Source organism: Anticarsia gemmatalis, chromosome 11 (genome assembly GCF_050436995.1).
Source record: "Anticarsia gemmatalis isolate Benzon Research Colony breed Stoneville strain chromosome 11, ilAntGemm2 primary, whole genome shotgun sequence".
Taxonomy (NCBI): Eukaryota; Metazoa; Arthropoda; class Insecta; order Lepidoptera; family Erebidae; genus Anticarsia; species Anticarsia gemmatalis.
In genome coordinates, this window is record NC_134755.1 from 6,342,622 (window position 1) to 6,358,928 (window position 16,307).

The window sequence follows — 16,307 nt, forward strand, 5'->3', positions numbered from 1 at the left end:
ACCTAATAGATAATAATGTTACTATTTTTAGGTATATGTACATTTTTAATAATGTCGTACTATAACATTACTTTTATATCTGAATGGACAGATTACTTTCTTCATTTAAAATGAGTTCTATAATTTTCTTGTGTCCACTATTTGATTCGCTTATTCCCGGTGGATTTATCTGCAAGCATAGCTGCTATTCTTTTTCTTGGTCTATGTTTCTTACTGAAGCCGATACCTGTAAAACGAATACAACATATTATTTTCCGGCTCCTATGAAAAGGATACCTAATCATTTTTCGTTCAATTTATGCAACCAAATTCACGCATGCATTTCGGTTCAAAGTGGGTAAAAAAAATAGTCTTTAGAAACTGTTACTTACGGACATCAACATCAGGCCTCTCTTTTAGACCGAATGATCTCGCCACAGCGTCTACGTCCATGGTAAGCAAATTGAAAATGTGTTTTAATTTTTTCACTTCAAAAGCTCTCATGTAGCCTTCAAATGCTTCAACAGCCAACTGATGGAATTGAGGATCTGACATGGCAGCATCTAACTGAAAAAAAAAAAAAAAAAGTTTATATTTAATCAATGATGGGCATATTGACGCTTAAATTATAAACACAATACAATAATATTTTACAATCTTAGGATAAGAAACGCAAAGACCCTTTCACAGACGAAACGAAAAAGAACTCAGTTTTTTTCATACACAACAGTTACTTAAATTAATTTACCTTTGGTTTCAAATTCGCTAATTTATCCCAAGATTCGTATTTGTCTAAATATATTTTAGATTCCTTCAGATAATTGACGAATTCAATCTCGTCGGGCCGTAGCAAGAGTACCGCGTTTCCTTCGGCGCCCATACCTCTTGCAGTTCTTCCTACTCTATGAATATATTCCTGAAAAAAAAACAAATCTGCAGTCAAGAAATAGTTACCTACATCACAATGATTTTTAGCACATGACTTACGAAGCACCGGTAAATTTATTTTATTGCTGTTTGGTCTCTGCCTACCTTTATGGGAAAAATGCCTGATTTTATGTTTGTATTTTTGGTACCAATACAATATTTAAAAATAGCAGTAGGTAGGTATATAATAACAATTTGCGTGTCGACTAAAGTCAGGACTTCAATATTTATTTAAAAACAAACAACTTACATTGGCATCTGCAGGTGGATCGAACTGTACTATCCAATCTACCGCCGGAATATCCAGCCCTCTAGCTGCCAGATCAGTACAGAAAAGTGCTACTTTCTCTGCATTGTAGAAATTTGATATTACTTCTGTTCTATCTGACTGACTCATTTTACCCTAGAAAAGAACAAATAGTACCTATATATTTTCCGAGTATTATTATTGCATGATGAAATATATAGTCATGCAATTTTAACATAAAGATTGATTCAGATTGAAATAAATCATATTTTTTATTGTATTCTAATCCAGATCAAAACAACCAGTTGCTGAACTAAATTTCACTTTAGTAAACATTTCATGTTAATTTGGTGTTTTTCGTAATATGATTTACTTACATGAATACATAAAACTGAAGCTTGACAATACTTGATAAAGAATTCATGATGAAATTCAACTGACTTACAACTAGAGAAAAACACCATCACTTTGAAGTTTTTTGTTTTCTTCAAAAGCTTGTCAAGCCACCATAATCTGAATTCAGTTTCACATACAGCATATCTGAAATTCAATGCATAAATTTAAATTTATAAATCAATTTTAATAACACTATTTACCACTGAAAAACGTTGTAGTTAAATAAAAGCCTTGCATTTCTTGCTACCAAATTCTAGTCCTGTGTTTCTAAACTACAATATGAAAATATGGGATTTTGAACTATACAACTATTATGTTATGTGAACAAAATTATGGGTGATTTGCCTGAAATAAATAGTTATTTAATTTAATTTTAACTTACCCCTGTTTCAAACCCTCTACAGTGGCCATGAGATTATCTTCATCAGTATTTATATTATGAACCTTTTCTTTCATAGCTGATTTGATCAGAGCCTCTGTTCTTTCTGACTGTGTTGCACTGAACAACATGGTTTGTCTGTCCTCTACAAGCATAAGGCAATATATTCATATATCTAGATCATAATTCATAGAACTTTGTGTAGGTATACAGACATGTGGTAAGCAAATTTCTAAATAAAAATGAGATCTATATAAAGAAATTATTTATTCTCAGAGTAGAAAACATTTTAATTAGGGTAATGGTGAAAAAGTTCATGTATAAAATGATTTTTGACTAAAGATATTGGTTCACTTTGTGAAATAGAAATATTTGGACTTACTAGGTAACCTATTTATAATTTGCTTCAAGTCTTCTTCAAATCCATACTGGAATATTTTATCAGCTTCATCCAATACTAAACAGCAAACATTTCTATAGTCAAACTCTTTTGTTCTCATGTGGTCAAATAATCGGCCGGGTGTCGAAACTACTATATTTACTCCTGTAATCAATAACAAAAAAAAACCTTAATAATTCACAATCTGTACTTTGTAAGTACTAAGTGGGGAAATAAATGACTAACTTGTTAAGTGTATTATCAACTGTAATTGAGTATTTTATTTATTGAATGCTGCAGAACTATGCAGCTAACTAGTGGTTATGCCTTGTATAGGTGCTTAACCCTTAACTGAAGTCGTGAAAAATAATCACACTTCTATAGTCGTGGGTCCAGGGGACCCATATTCTACTTTTGATGTAATAAAACAAAAAATATTTTATATTTTACGCATTTATATTTATTAAACTCTACATTGAAACTTTAAGAATCAGAATCTTAAAGAAAATCAACAATAGGAACTTTAATTCTCTCCTTAAATGGATCTTTTTTACAATCAGTTGTTATTCAATTAACCTAAAAACATATATTTATTTAAAAATCGTAAAAAATATAAACGTAACATAAAAAAACTAAATACAACTTTTTTCGTGTACAAAAAATAACAAATTTAAAAAAAGTTATCATAAAAACTAAAAATCTTCTTCTTAAAAAAAATTGACATATCAAACTGAAGAACAAATTATAAGCATGAATTGCATACATTCTTTGCACAAGTCATACAAATAGGTAGTTTACACTTAGGACATAAGTGTAGGCTCTTCACTCTCTTGTTGGGTGGACAGACAGAACACCTGTTCCCTTTATTTCTCTCCAATTTCAGGCTTTCTTTATCTGCAGATGACGAAGTTGGTGCTGGTTTTAGATTGAGAGCTGTAGCAAATTGTCCTCAGTTGTGTGGGAAGTTTTTGGTTAGGTATAGCATTTTTCTTACATGTAAGCTCACACAATATTTTTGCGAGTCCTTTCGAAAACATCATCCTTGTCATCTTTGCAGCTCTTTTATGACTTTGCTGGATGATAAAAGCATTCACCGCACTCATGACCAATACTCTAAACAAAACAGTCGTTGGAGCATTATTTCGACATATGGGTGAATTTCCACTAGTTTCATCTTCATCATAATTCGATTCTGTGTTCAACCACTGCTCTATTATATTATCTATATTTGTAGACATATCTCTTTGGTCTGACATCACAAATAACCGAAAAAAATAAAATAGTAAAATGAATGAGCAACAACTAAAAAGTTACGTTTCTATAGAGCTCATCAAAACTCACCTTAGCAGTTGCGAGCGAAACGCGTCCATTCTCCCATGCGCGCACCGGCGTGCTGGCGGAAGGTACCTAGAAGTGGGAGTCGCTAAGGCACGAGCCTTATTTTTTACACGCGTTTGAAGATTGAATATGGGTCCACTGGACCCACGACTACAGTTAAGGGTTAAAGAAGGATTGTTTTGAACTTATGGTTGTCCCAGTGCTGGTCAAGGGTCTCCTCCAAAATGAAGGAGAGAATAGGTCTTGAGTCTACCAAGCTGGCCAAGTGTGGGTTGGTGATCTTAACATTTAGATTATATAAAATTTTATCACATTTTGCAGATTGGGATCTTCAATGCTTAGATACTTTAAAATTTAGTCAAATGTTCACAAGTATAAAGCTTAAATAGTTTTGTACTAACCAGTTGCAAGTTCAGCACTCTGTCTTTTCCTGCTTTCTCCTCCAATAACAAGGGCTGATGTGATATTCTCATGATAAGCGATTAGATCTTGCAGAACAGTGTAGGTTTGTGTGGCTAACTCTCTAGTTGGTGAGACTATAATACAGAATGTACCTGCAAACCAAAAAAATATGAACATTGATGGAGACAGTTGTATTCTTTTTTTAGCCCAAATGAGGGAGAAGTTACCTTGAGGCCACCACGCTAGCCAAGTGCGGGTTGGGGACTTTGCATGCACTCAATAAAATATTTAATTCTTACGATAAAGTTATAGCTATTTATTAATCAAAGAGGTTACCTTCCAATTGCTTTTCTTTACACTGCAAAACAACCTCAACAGCTGGTATTAAAAAGGCGAGTGTTTTACCAGACCCCGTCTTTGCAGTAGCAACAACATCAAACCCATCCAAAGCTTCAGGCAATACTTCAGCCTGTATATCAGTCATTTTTTTAAATCCCATTCCCTTGATAGCGGCTAATGTAGCCGAAGAAACTTTGTCTTTCAAACTTTTGAACTTATTTCTAGGATTTATATTTTCCTCTTCCATGTTTGTTTCCGTTTCCATTTTAAATGCAAATAATTCCTGCGTAATATTGTACTGTACGTACGAAACGAATGAACTTAAACAAGAATTCAAAATAAATTCAAATCACAAGTGAAAACCAAAATATTCACATCCACACTTTACTTACAGTGACACTGACGTCACTGACTGACAGTGACATTTTTCAGTGCTGCCATCGTTTATTACAAATCGGAAGAAGATAGGCTAAAAAATACAATAGGCTTGTATAGTATAATAAAATATTAAAAAGTAATGTACCTAATTGCGAATAATGCGAATGTCATAACAGAAAGGATCGTCTTCAATACTCTATAGAGATTAAGACCTAAGTTCTACAAATACCCGAGGTTAGATAAAGGTTCTTGATAATTCTAATAAACGAAGATCTAAATGATTTAATAATATAATTTATTCTGGTGGTGGGTCAACCATATTAATATATTATTCGTAGAATTTGCTAATTCAAGTGAGCCTTGCCACTAGTTGCCGCTGTATAAAGTTTTTAGTTTAATTCTAATAAATGTTTGGAGATATAGCGAACTCGGCAAACATACTAATAAGTTTATGGGACCAAAGTTTATAAAAAAACATCGCAATAAAATGAATAACTTCGGCGCAATAAAAGAGTATAATTACAGCTTATTTGATACCTTTGGCAACATAAAATAAGACCACAGACAGTCGCATCCTAAGTTCATAGTGAGGTGACACTAATCTACGTTCATTAGGCGATAAACAATAGTCCATCACCGCTATAGTAAGGGAATTGTCAACTTCTGTCAACGTGCATCTGTCATTTCGTTGATCAACATAAAAGCGTGTATATCTCCATGTGAATAAATAATAAATATTTCTTGAGAAACACCCAAGATGCCTACTCCTGACAAGATACTTATGAGGAAGATAAAAAAACGCGAAAAGAAGAAATTAAAGCTGATCAACAAGAAAACCAATGGCGTATCAGAAGACGCGCCAGGTAACATAACCTCCAATATGGTTTTTACCACCTTTCTTCCGATTTTATTACCGTCGATATCGATATTCAACAATTTTTTCTTTCAACGTTCTCACGAGACTTAAAACTTGTCATAAGCCAACATAATAATGTTAAATATTCATTTGTATTGGGAACACATTGAAATCAATACAAAACTACATTTCTTTTACAGATGCAGTACCCCAGGTAGTAAATGAGAACAAAAAAAGACCACGTGAAGATGCTGAAAAAGCCGTGCCTAAAAGTAAGTTAATTATTATCATTATGGATGTGCACTACAGATTCCTAAAATATTAATTTAATTTGTCTTATAAAATTTATTGTTAGATCAATGATTTTCTGTCTTTCTCAGTATTCGTCCTTTTAAAAAGGCCCTATAGCAACCAAACATTATTTATGCATACATAATCTTTAAAAATAATACTAAACTGTAGTCTAACATCTCAATTTTTTTTACAGAGAAACAAAAGAAGGTAAAGCAAGAAGTGAAAGAAGAGCCGGCGCCAGTGGAAGAAGAAGATTCTTCTGCAGAATATAGTGAAGCAGAAGAAGAAGAAGAGGAGGATAATGACACGGAAAATGAAGAAGTTGAAAATAATACCAACACAGAAGAGAGTCAGTGTAAGTGTACTTTGTTTTATGTTTAATTTTGTTCTCACTCCTAATAAATTGTCAGTTGGCTTGTTTTTAATAGCAAACTAAATACATGTTACATTTTAAACAATTTCAAAAATACAATTGAATTTGATTTAGTCTTTTAAAAAGCTCAGTCTTTTAAAGCATTCTAATTATTATTGATTGTTTCAACTTAATTTCATGAAAATAATTGTTTTTTATTTGTCCCCATGGGACTTTATACTAGTGCACATTGTAGAATAATTTTAGCTAAACATCATAAATTATTTGTTGCTTTTGGATGTCAAAGTTGCATAGTTCAATGTAAACCATTAACACTAACATTATTTAATTACTAACATACAGTAATATTTCATTAAAACTTCTTTATTTTTATTACAGTGCCTGGCTCCAGCTTGTGTCTTGGTATACTATCAGATCAGAAGTTCACTTCCCTTGAAGACAAAGTTTGTGAATCAACTCTCATGGGTATCAAAGACATGGGTTTTACCACCATGACAGAGATTCAGGCTAAAGCAATCCCTCCACTGCTGGAAGGAAGAGATCTTGTGGGTGCAGCCAGGACAGGCTCTGGAAAGACATTGGCCTTCCTTATACCAGCTATTGACCTTATTTATAAACTTAAATTCAAGCCTAGAAATGGTGAGTTGTGTTGTATTACATTATGAAGGTACTATGGTTTAATTTATTCTAATTTTTTGTAGCTTTCCCTTTCTGAGAGTCAATTTAAATGTCAATGTAACAAAATTTATTACTGTTACTAAAGGAATATTAACAAAATATATTAGTTACAACATTAAAAAAAAATGTTTAGTTTAAGATGTATAAAATTTTAATTGATTCAAAAAACATGCTTACTTACTTATAATCTTATGATAAACTAGCTGTCCCGCGCAACTTCGCTTGCGTCACATAAAAGAGAATGGTTCATAATTTTCCCCTTTTTATAACGTTGTTTACTGGTACTCTGCTCCTATTGGTCGTAGCGTGATGATATATAGCCTATAACCTTCCTCGATAAATGGGCTATCTAACACTGAAATAATTTTTTAAATCGTACCCGTATTTCCTGAGATTAGCGCGTTCAAACAAACAAACAAACTCTTCAGCTTTATAATATTAGTATAGATTTAATCAATCAAAGAATAATGTACATATAAGGTTGTGTTTTATTATTAAAACAAAACAATATTGTAATGATGACAAAAGGCGAATGTGAAATTGGTTTATCATATCTTCAAAAACAGTTGATGTAAGTTGAGAGGTTTCAAATTGAGTCTCCAGTGCAAACTGTCGAGACACATTTGTTGCTAGAGGTCCTTCATCAACTGTAGGAGAATGGAACCATTTTATGAACTCAGAATGGATATCTGAACATGCACCATCATAACTTACTTTTAAGATTCAACTATTTATCCAAGTTTTAAAGTTTATTTTGTTTTTTAGGCACTGGTGTGATTATTCTTTCTCCTACAAGGGAGTTGGCGATGCAGACGTTTGGTGTGTTGATGGAATTGATGAAATATCATCACCATACTTATGGATTAGTCATGGGAGGTGCTAACAGAAGTACTGAAGCACAAAAGTTGTCTAAAGGTTATTAATTATAACTAAATCCAGTTATAGTATTTACATATTTACCATACTTAGACCCCTTACACACTAGCAATCATCTGCAGGAGTGGCTAGCCGCGCGGTTACGGTTTTATAAGCAATAATTCATGGCAGTTATCCTATCACGAAATATTTTTCCAAAATCTAGAAAGGGTGATATAATGCCTTTCCTAGATTACAGCTTTTTCTACTAAGATTATATAAAAGAAGTTTTCCTATGAATGCATTGACAAAGTATTCTTCTAAAACATTATATAAAACCAGTTTATGTATAATTTCACAGGTATTAACATCCTAGTGGCGACACCCGGTCGTTTGTTGGATCACTTACAAAATACGCCAGACTTTTTGTACAAGAACCTCCAGTGTCTTGTCATTGATGAAGCTGATAGAATATTGGAGATTGGTTTCGAAGAAGAAGTCAAACAGATCATCAAATTACTGCCAAGTAAGTATTATTGGTCAAACTATATCGTGAAAGATCCTTTAAAACATATTTGCTTAAACAACTTTTCGTCATAATTTTGGCTGACGCGCTGCTACCTCAAAGATATCGTCACTATCACTCTGGCAAATTTCATCTATTGAAGATCAGCTCTGTACTTGGAAGCATCCTAGAGTTATTTATATAACATTTTTCATATAAGAAATCCCTCAACTAAATATTATATTAGTCCGAAATAAGTGTGTTGGTTAAGTTACTGTCGCTATTTTACGACTTTATAAAAATATTTTCTTAAAATAAATCTACTCATTGCTTCAGAACGTCGTCAAACGATGTTGTTCAGTGCGACGCAAACAAAGAAAACGGAAGCTTTGACTGCGCTGGCCGTCAAGCACGAACCGGTTTATGTTGGAGTTGATGACCACAGGGAACAGGCTACCGTCGACAGTTTAGAACAAGGGTAAGATGCCTAACAGTAGCAGCGCCATCAGGTGCCTTTACACATCAAGCCCGCGAACGTTTTTTTCTCGGGCTTGACAGATGAGCGCGATTTACTTTTTATTACTAAATACATCAACAAGCCAATACGCAGAAGAGGGAAAATAATTCGAGAGACGTATTTTACCATGCATAAACGAGTATTTATTGTAAAAATTTAAGATAATAGTCACAGTAAAACAAAAACAGATTAGTAATAATTCAAATTTAGGACTCTGAAGAGTCCTAGATAGAGAAAATACCTACTACAAAAAGTTCCAGGATTCTTTTTATCGGATATTGGAAAGCCTGGTTTTGTTGATAAGATTCCGAAAATGTTTGTGCAAATTGCGGTGCATAGAATCCGAAACAAACTTTTATTCCGTGGACTAACGTGAAATATTTTTTACAGATACATAGTATGCCCTTCAGAGAAACGTATGATGGTTCTATTCACATTCCTCAAGAAGAATAGAAAGAAAAAGGTGATGGTGTTCTTCTCTACCTGTATGTCTGTCAAATACCACCATGAGCTCTTCAACTATATTGATCTACCAGTTATGTCTATACACGTAAGTATTATATTATGTTTTGAGCAAACAAGTCGATCACTAGTAATTGTGGTAATGCTAACAAATAAATCTCAAATAGATTATAATTTTCTTGAATGAATCTTGAATCGCAAGGGATTGCAAACACCGACGAAAGTAAACATCTGTTCCTGACAACAAAAGCTACAACAGTGTTAACACTTCTTTCTTTTCCAGAAAACAATAATTTCATTTTAATAGTAACAATTTTTGTACAAATCACAATATGAATAAAATTGGTCTCATATTCGATTCTCAGGTCGGACAGGTCGGGTCTTTTCTGGTAGTATGTAAATGTGCCCAGTAGACAACAAGCTCGATCCCTATTACATAAGACTAAGATTTTCAATGACAAAACGGGCTTGTATTCTATACCACTTCGGGTATAACACATGTGAAGTATGTATATAAAATTATTACTTTATTCTCCAGGGAAAGCAGCAACAAACGAAACGTACAACAACGTTCTTCCAGTTCTGTAACGCGGAGTCCGGTATACTGTTGTGTACAGATGTAGCTGCGAGAGGTCTGGATATTCCAGCCGTTGACTGGATCGTGCAGTATGACCCGCCGGATGATCCCAAGGTATTGTTACACATACTTATATAATACTAGTAAATACTAGTCAAAATATCAACTAATCATCTCACACTACGAAACCAGATAAGTGTAATAGTTATTCTACAGCCCATAATCATTAAAAGTTGAGAGAAAAAATTAAGTAGTATTAAAATTTATGGCTTGTTTTGTGTCTTTAAAATTGTAGAATAGACTGGTCTACTTAATCTAAGTGTGACAACCAAATGTCACTATAGTCTGTTCTCTAGAGCTTAATAATTAAATATATTTATTATTTTAGGAATATATCCATCGTGTGGGCAGAACAGCTCGTGGTCTCGGTACAAGTGGCCACGCGCTGTTGTTCTTGCGTCCAGAAGAGCTTGGCTTCCTCAGATACTTGAAACAGTCGAGAGTCACGCTAAACGAGTTTGAATTCTCTTGGAATAAGATTGCTGATATACAACTGCAGGTCAGTGACTACTTTTTTTATTACTTTTCCCACTATATCATTCTTTCTAGTGCAAGATATATATTTTACTTAGAGCCAATATTTTACTTTAAAGCGTAAATGAACGTGAACCAAAAACAAATTAATAAAATCGTCTCTTTCTTTACAGCTCGAGAAACTGATATCAAGAAACTACTTCCTGAATCAATCTGCGAAAGAAGCATTCAAGAGTTATCTGCGAGCTTACGACTCACATCACCTGAAGACTATATTCGACATTGATACTATCGACATGGCTAAAGTATCAAAATCTTTCGGCTTTACCGTACCACCAGCTATTGAACTGAAAGTAGCAAATAAAGGACCCCCTCAAAAGAGGAAAGGAGGCGGCGGCTACGGATACTTCAAGTCACTAAACGCCCCATCTTCTTATAAAAATAAGGCAGAGAAAACTAAGATCTATAGGCAAAAGGGGAACAAAAACAAATCCATCAGTTAATAATAATAATTGAAAATAAATCAATATTGTTTTATCTTTTAGTTTTATTGCGTAACATTAGTCAACAATGTTAGTTATCTAAGCCATCCTTCACTGTGTACATATGTACTAAACGTCAGATAAATCAGACGTTAATATCTTGACACACTACACAACAATGTAATCTTGTCTGGCAATTGAATTTTGTTGATAAACAACCTTCGTTTTCTAGGTGACCCCTTCATTATCAGTGATGAAATTGTCATTTCTTCTTCTTTGGTACTGGAGTGGTTTAGTTAAGAAAATCAAATTCTATTTCGAAAACATCTTATTTAGATAGTAAGTACCTAGCCATAGTATAGATAATCATGTTGAAGAAAGTTTTTGAAGATGTTCATATTTGCAAAATATTCCATTTACTCAGTCGGGTCTTGAATAATGGTAGATATTTACATAACAGACTGTCTAATCACAATCGGAGCATGTTATTAACTTTTCAGGTAATCTTATGGAACATATTTATCCTGTAAGGGCTAGTATATAACTACAATTCATAGTAAAAAGGATACAAAAATCAACATGAGGCTGTTCTTGAAAGCCAAACGCTCTCGCTGCTAGTTTCAAATCCAAAGAGTTGATATTAAATATTTTCTTGAGGGGATGTGTTTTATAACACCTGAGAAATGAAAGATACGCTTTTCGTGCCAGTGTTTTCATTACTCCATTATTCGATATGATGTCTTCTAACTAAAAAAGAGAGGTACAATCAGTATAAATCTATCTATGACCGAATCCGTATAGCTATCGTAACTGCTATTTGTGCCATAAAGGAGGTTAAAAGATTATTATTACCCATATAGTATAGAAATCTAAAAAGTTCTTACCATTTCTTGAAGTTCGTTATTAGGCATTTCAAATGTGTATTTATCTAAATACACTTTCTCTTTTTGTAGAAATTCTATAAATTTCTCTTCTTCAGGCCTAAGCAGAATTACTGCGTTGCCTGTATTGTTGAGTCCCCGCGCCGTACGGCCAACTCGATGAATGTATTCCTAAAGATAAGATTAAAATATAGTAAAAATTCATATGAATCACAGAACAGTAAAAAGTATATAATTTTCATTACCTTAGGGTCTGTTGGTGGATCGTATTGAACAATCCAATCCACACTAGGTATGTCCAAACCCCTGGCTGCTACATCAGTGCAAAAGAGAATCCCACTCTTAGCTTCCGTAAAACTATGGAATGCCTCTTTTCTCCTCGCTTGGCTTTGCTGTCCCTACAATATACACTGCGACATCAATCACAAGGTTTATTAGAAAATTATTGCGCATTGTTGTTTCAATCGTTTGTCGTAGGTCAAATTATTATTTATAATATAAGAGATTTATGATATGCATTTAAATGATGAAAGTGACACATGTTATCTATCAATACCTATTAATGTTAAGTACTTCCCCCGAGGGTCAGCAAAGCTATCACGATATGAAACTTTTGTGATTGAACGGATGTTTTTAGAGATAGCAACTTAAACGAATGTAGGAAGCTGTTATAAACCGCCGACGTCCATCGCTGGCTAATATAAGTACGTTCAGTTTAGCTCGCATTGTTGAGACAGTTAAGCATGCATGTATGTCCACCGCAAACTATGCCAGCTAAGCTAACTAAGGTTCCAGTGTCAGCATTTACAAAACTCATCATACTTACATGTATACTCAATACAGATGCTTTACAATGGTTACTAAAGAACTCGTAGTGAAAATCTACAGATTTACAAGATGAGAAGAACACCATTACTTTTAATTTTTTACTCTTCTTCAACATTTTATATAACCATGACATCCTTTTCTCCACTGGGCAGATGTAAAATCTGAAAGTCAATTTTAGGATCATAATATTATTAAAAATTAGAGGCTCCTTTATTTTTGCTTTTATGCAGACAGATTCAATGCATATGTCGCAATTAGCAGGAATAGGTACCTACTATTGCGAGGTCATATTTATTATCATAATACTGTCAACCTTTGATTACTTTTATGCTGATGCACAGATCAGTGAGAGATAAATGTGTTTTCTATTGCACCCCGTAAGTATGTCTAGTGTCTACTCTTACCCCCGGTTTCTTAGGTAGGTACCTACATTTAGCGGTAGTTTATCTATTCAAAAGCGTTTAAGCTCAATGAAACAAGACAGTTTGGATAGATAAACTATCGCTAATTGTGCCTCAGAAACCGGGGATTAAAGAGTTAATGTAGACTACAAATGTTGACCCCTGAGTGCTAATTCACTCCAAGTGGTGCAAGACCTGGATCTCACATCTACCTTCCTCACCAACTTATGACTTCTTGACTATTCTGAAAAGTATCCGTGTTAAGAGGAACTGACTGGCTGATTCTCGTAAACAAACTTCGACCTCTGTTTCACCCCAATTCATACGTTCGATGTTGTTGCATGCTTATCATTATCGTATTATATTTTGTCAACGGACGTGTGCATATACAATAAATGACTGAGTATATAGGTCACAAGCATGTTTTTAAAATTGGATTATTCAGGACTCTCTGTCAACAAACAAATCTTTACTATCGCGCTATCAGCAAGCGTACGAGAGGTGAAGATGTTATCAATGTTCGTGTAAGTGCCCAAAAAATAAAATATTATTATGCATTTTTCTAGAGCATAGCAATTTTATAGTGACCTACTTTCATGTTGTTATGACAAAGAACGCTTGCGTACATTTTATTAAATGTAGTTTTTCGTGCTGACACAAAAAAAGTACCTATGTTACCTACTTAAACAATAAAACACGTCGAGACCGTAGAATTTTGTATAATTCTGATGAGAATAATAATTTTGCTGATAGGAAGTAGGTAAACATATTAGGTCGGGGAAAAAGTCCTTTCGCTTTATAGTATGTATGAACTTGTAATAAAAGTTTTCTCTACACAACAACGCGATCAATCGATATTTGGGTACCTCACGAGTTCACTGAAAGAAACCTAATGAACCGTGTACTCATTTGTGATTCTCGAAGCCAAAGAGATTTTATTACAAGTTCATGCATACTATAATGCGAAAAAACTTTTTCCCCAACCTAATATAACAAGTATTTTTAGTATTTACGATAAATAGTAAATGTCATTTACCCTTGCTGCAGTCCAGAAACAGTGGACATTTTACTATCAGTTACTGATATTAAAACCGGATCAGTTCTCATTGCCAATCTTGCAAGATTCTTCACATTTTCGCCCATCGTCGCGCTAAACAAAACTGTTTGTCTTTTTGCTGAAACATTTACAGAAATATTACTGTTACATTGTAACAAGTACATTGACATTTATTACATATTCATAACTTCATAAATAAATACAAATGACTGAACAGATGTGGCCTATAATATATATTACTGTTTACAATTTATGCAAATCAACACTTGATAAAGTTATAACTGTATCATATAGAATAATAACACAGCATTATATGTTTGGGCTACAAGTAGATTTCTATAGATCAAAGCACAGTTCTACCATGGGGTATCCAAAAGGACTGGAAGAATGTTGGCAGCAAAAATGCACTTCAAATAAAGAAAACAAAATTCTATACAAGGCCTAGACAATCAATAATACTGCATGATGTGATTCATATTCACTGTTTCAAAAACTGGTTGTGCAATAGTATTATAGGTCTAGACCTATAGAGGCAGTTTGATCATTCTTATTATAATAAAATTAGCATCTGTTGTTGACCATGTCCCACAACATTCAAGAACAGAAATAGGCTACTTCTTTTCTTTTTTGCTTGTGGTATAACACCAGATTCCTTTCTGTCCTATGAAGAAATAAAAGTTGACTAATACCACAATGTAATATACTCACTTGGTAATAACTGAATGATACCAGTAATATGTTTTTCAAATCCAGCCTCTAACAATTTATCTGCCTCATCCAACACTAAGATCTTTAGATTATTACAGTGAAACTTTTCTGTGTTTTGAAGGTGGTCTAATAACCTGCCTGGTGTGCTGACTATTATATTTGCACCTGTGAAAACATACAAAAATTTCAAGCTTTACATTGAGAATTACTTCTGGTGGATAGATGTAAATCTGAGTCACATCATATAGTTGATAAATAGCTTGAAAACCAGTGCTTGATTGCTGTTATTGATTTATAAATCTTGTTAGGGAAAGTACCCAGGGTAATGACATTAACTCATTGACTGTGCAATGGTTATTGTCATTACTCTAGGTAAATAAATTTTAATAAAAACATGTGAATTAGTAGATCAGATAACTGGGTGCCCTCTGCACTGCATTCTAATACTGTTTATGTACACATGAGCTGACTTTTTAGCTTCACTTTACTAGACTCATCTTCTCACATTGGTGCCTGCAAATTTATAAAGTAAGCTATGGTTTTCAAGGAAAGTTGGGTTCAAGCTATTTACAAAATCCTCCTTAAAGATGGGCTCAGGAAACTTCCTAAGTCACTGATTATGCAAATTATGTTAAGATTTTAATAGCTATATTATCTTACCTTTCTTTAGTTTCAATACATCTTTTGCTTTCTTTTCACCTCCAACAATTAGGCAATGTGATAAATCAATGTGTGCTAGTAACTTTTTTAATACTTCAAATGTTTGCAATGCCAGTTCTCTAGTTGGTGATAGAATTATACATCCAGTTCCTGAACAAACATAATATTTAGTAAAGAAACATATTATACTGAATGTTATTTGATATTGGATATGTCTGATACTTAATATGTTTATGGTAAGCAAGTATATGAAATACCATTCTTATTTTTTTTCTGATCTTGTGCCTATATTTCTAATTATTATAGAAAGTGATGTAAAAATATAAAGTTACCATCTTTTGCTGAAATTCTTAAATTGATTAGCTTGTCTACAATTGGAATTAGAAACGCCAACGTTTTTCCGCTACCAGTCTTTGCTGCCCCAATAAGATCTTGGCCACGGAGCAGATGTGGTAAAGCTTCTGCTTGAATACGAGTAGGCTTATCGATACCCATCGTTTTCAAAGCTTTTAATATTTTGCCATCAATTTTCCCTTCCAACATGGAATATGAAGACTGTGATATTATTTCTTCGACGTCCATTTTATCTATTCTAACAAATGATCGACTTAAACACTTTCTTTAGGGGCGATAAAACTCAGTCGAAGCTTAGACAATAGATTGTATAAACTTAAAACGCCTCTATAAGTAATAATTAACTAAAAGATTTGAGCACACGTGCCTTTATTTACAATTTTTCATGAACTTTATTGACTGGTTTATTCAACTGTCAAAACAAAGCTGTCACGCTGACGGCTGATTTCAGCTTATGAGCAGTATTTTCGTAGCGTCAAACGGAGCGTAAGTAATGATTTGTTTTAAAAACATTTGAAAAT

General features: G+C 33.6%; 3 protein-coding genes across 3 annotated transcripts; 1 reads left to right on the top strand and 2 right to left on the bottom strand.

The window, feature by feature from the left end:
• Window positions 1-7: 7 nt before the first annotated feature.
• LOC142976542 (putative ATP-dependent RNA helicase pitchoune) lies at window positions 8-4,785 on the bottom strand. The gene is made up of 9 exons (XM_076119966.1): window positions 4,384-4,785; window positions 4,047-4,199; window positions 2,311-2,472; window positions 1,932-2,073; window positions 1,531-1,693; window positions 1,157-1,309; window positions 728-895; window positions 372-546; window positions 8-226 (listed from the first exon to the last, which is right to left on the bottom strand). The coding sequence occupies exons 1-9, from the start codon at window positions 4,649-4,651 to the stop codon at window positions 138-140; spliced, it is 1,473 nt and encodes a 490-aa protein (XP_075976081.1). The 5' UTR covers window positions 4,652-4,785; the 3' UTR covers window positions 8-137.
• A 649-nt stretch (window positions 4,786-5,434) lies between these two features.
• On the top strand, window positions 5,435-10,952 carry pit (probable ATP-dependent RNA helicase pitchoune). The gene is made up of 11 exons (XM_076119828.1): window positions 5,435-5,627; window positions 5,821-5,892; window positions 6,108-6,269; window positions 6,666-6,926; window positions 7,731-7,880; window positions 8,182-8,346; window positions 8,662-8,803; window positions 9,233-9,392; window positions 9,843-9,995; window positions 10,270-10,440; window positions 10,589-10,952. The coding sequence occupies exons 1-11, from the start codon at window positions 5,522-5,524 to the stop codon at window positions 10,916-10,918; spliced, it is 1,872 nt and encodes a 623-aa protein (XP_075975943.1). The 5' UTR covers window positions 5,435-5,521; the 3' UTR covers window positions 10,919-10,952.
• On the bottom strand, window positions 10,911-16,193 carry LOC142976453 (ATP-dependent RNA helicase DDX18-like). The gene is made up of 9 exons (XM_076119829.1): window positions 15,765-16,193; window positions 15,433-15,582; window positions 14,773-14,937; window positions 14,044-14,182; window positions 12,605-12,767; window positions 12,024-12,176; window positions 11,782-11,949; window positions 11,467-11,644; window positions 10,911-11,179 (listed from the first exon to the last, which is right to left on the bottom strand). Exons 1-9 carry the CDS (start codon window positions 16,012-16,014, stop codon window positions 11,160-11,162), a joined length of 1,386 nt encoding a protein of 461 aa, XP_075975944.1. The 5' UTR covers window positions 16,015-16,193; the 3' UTR covers window positions 10,911-11,159.
• Window positions 16,194-16,307: the final 114 nt, after the last annotated feature.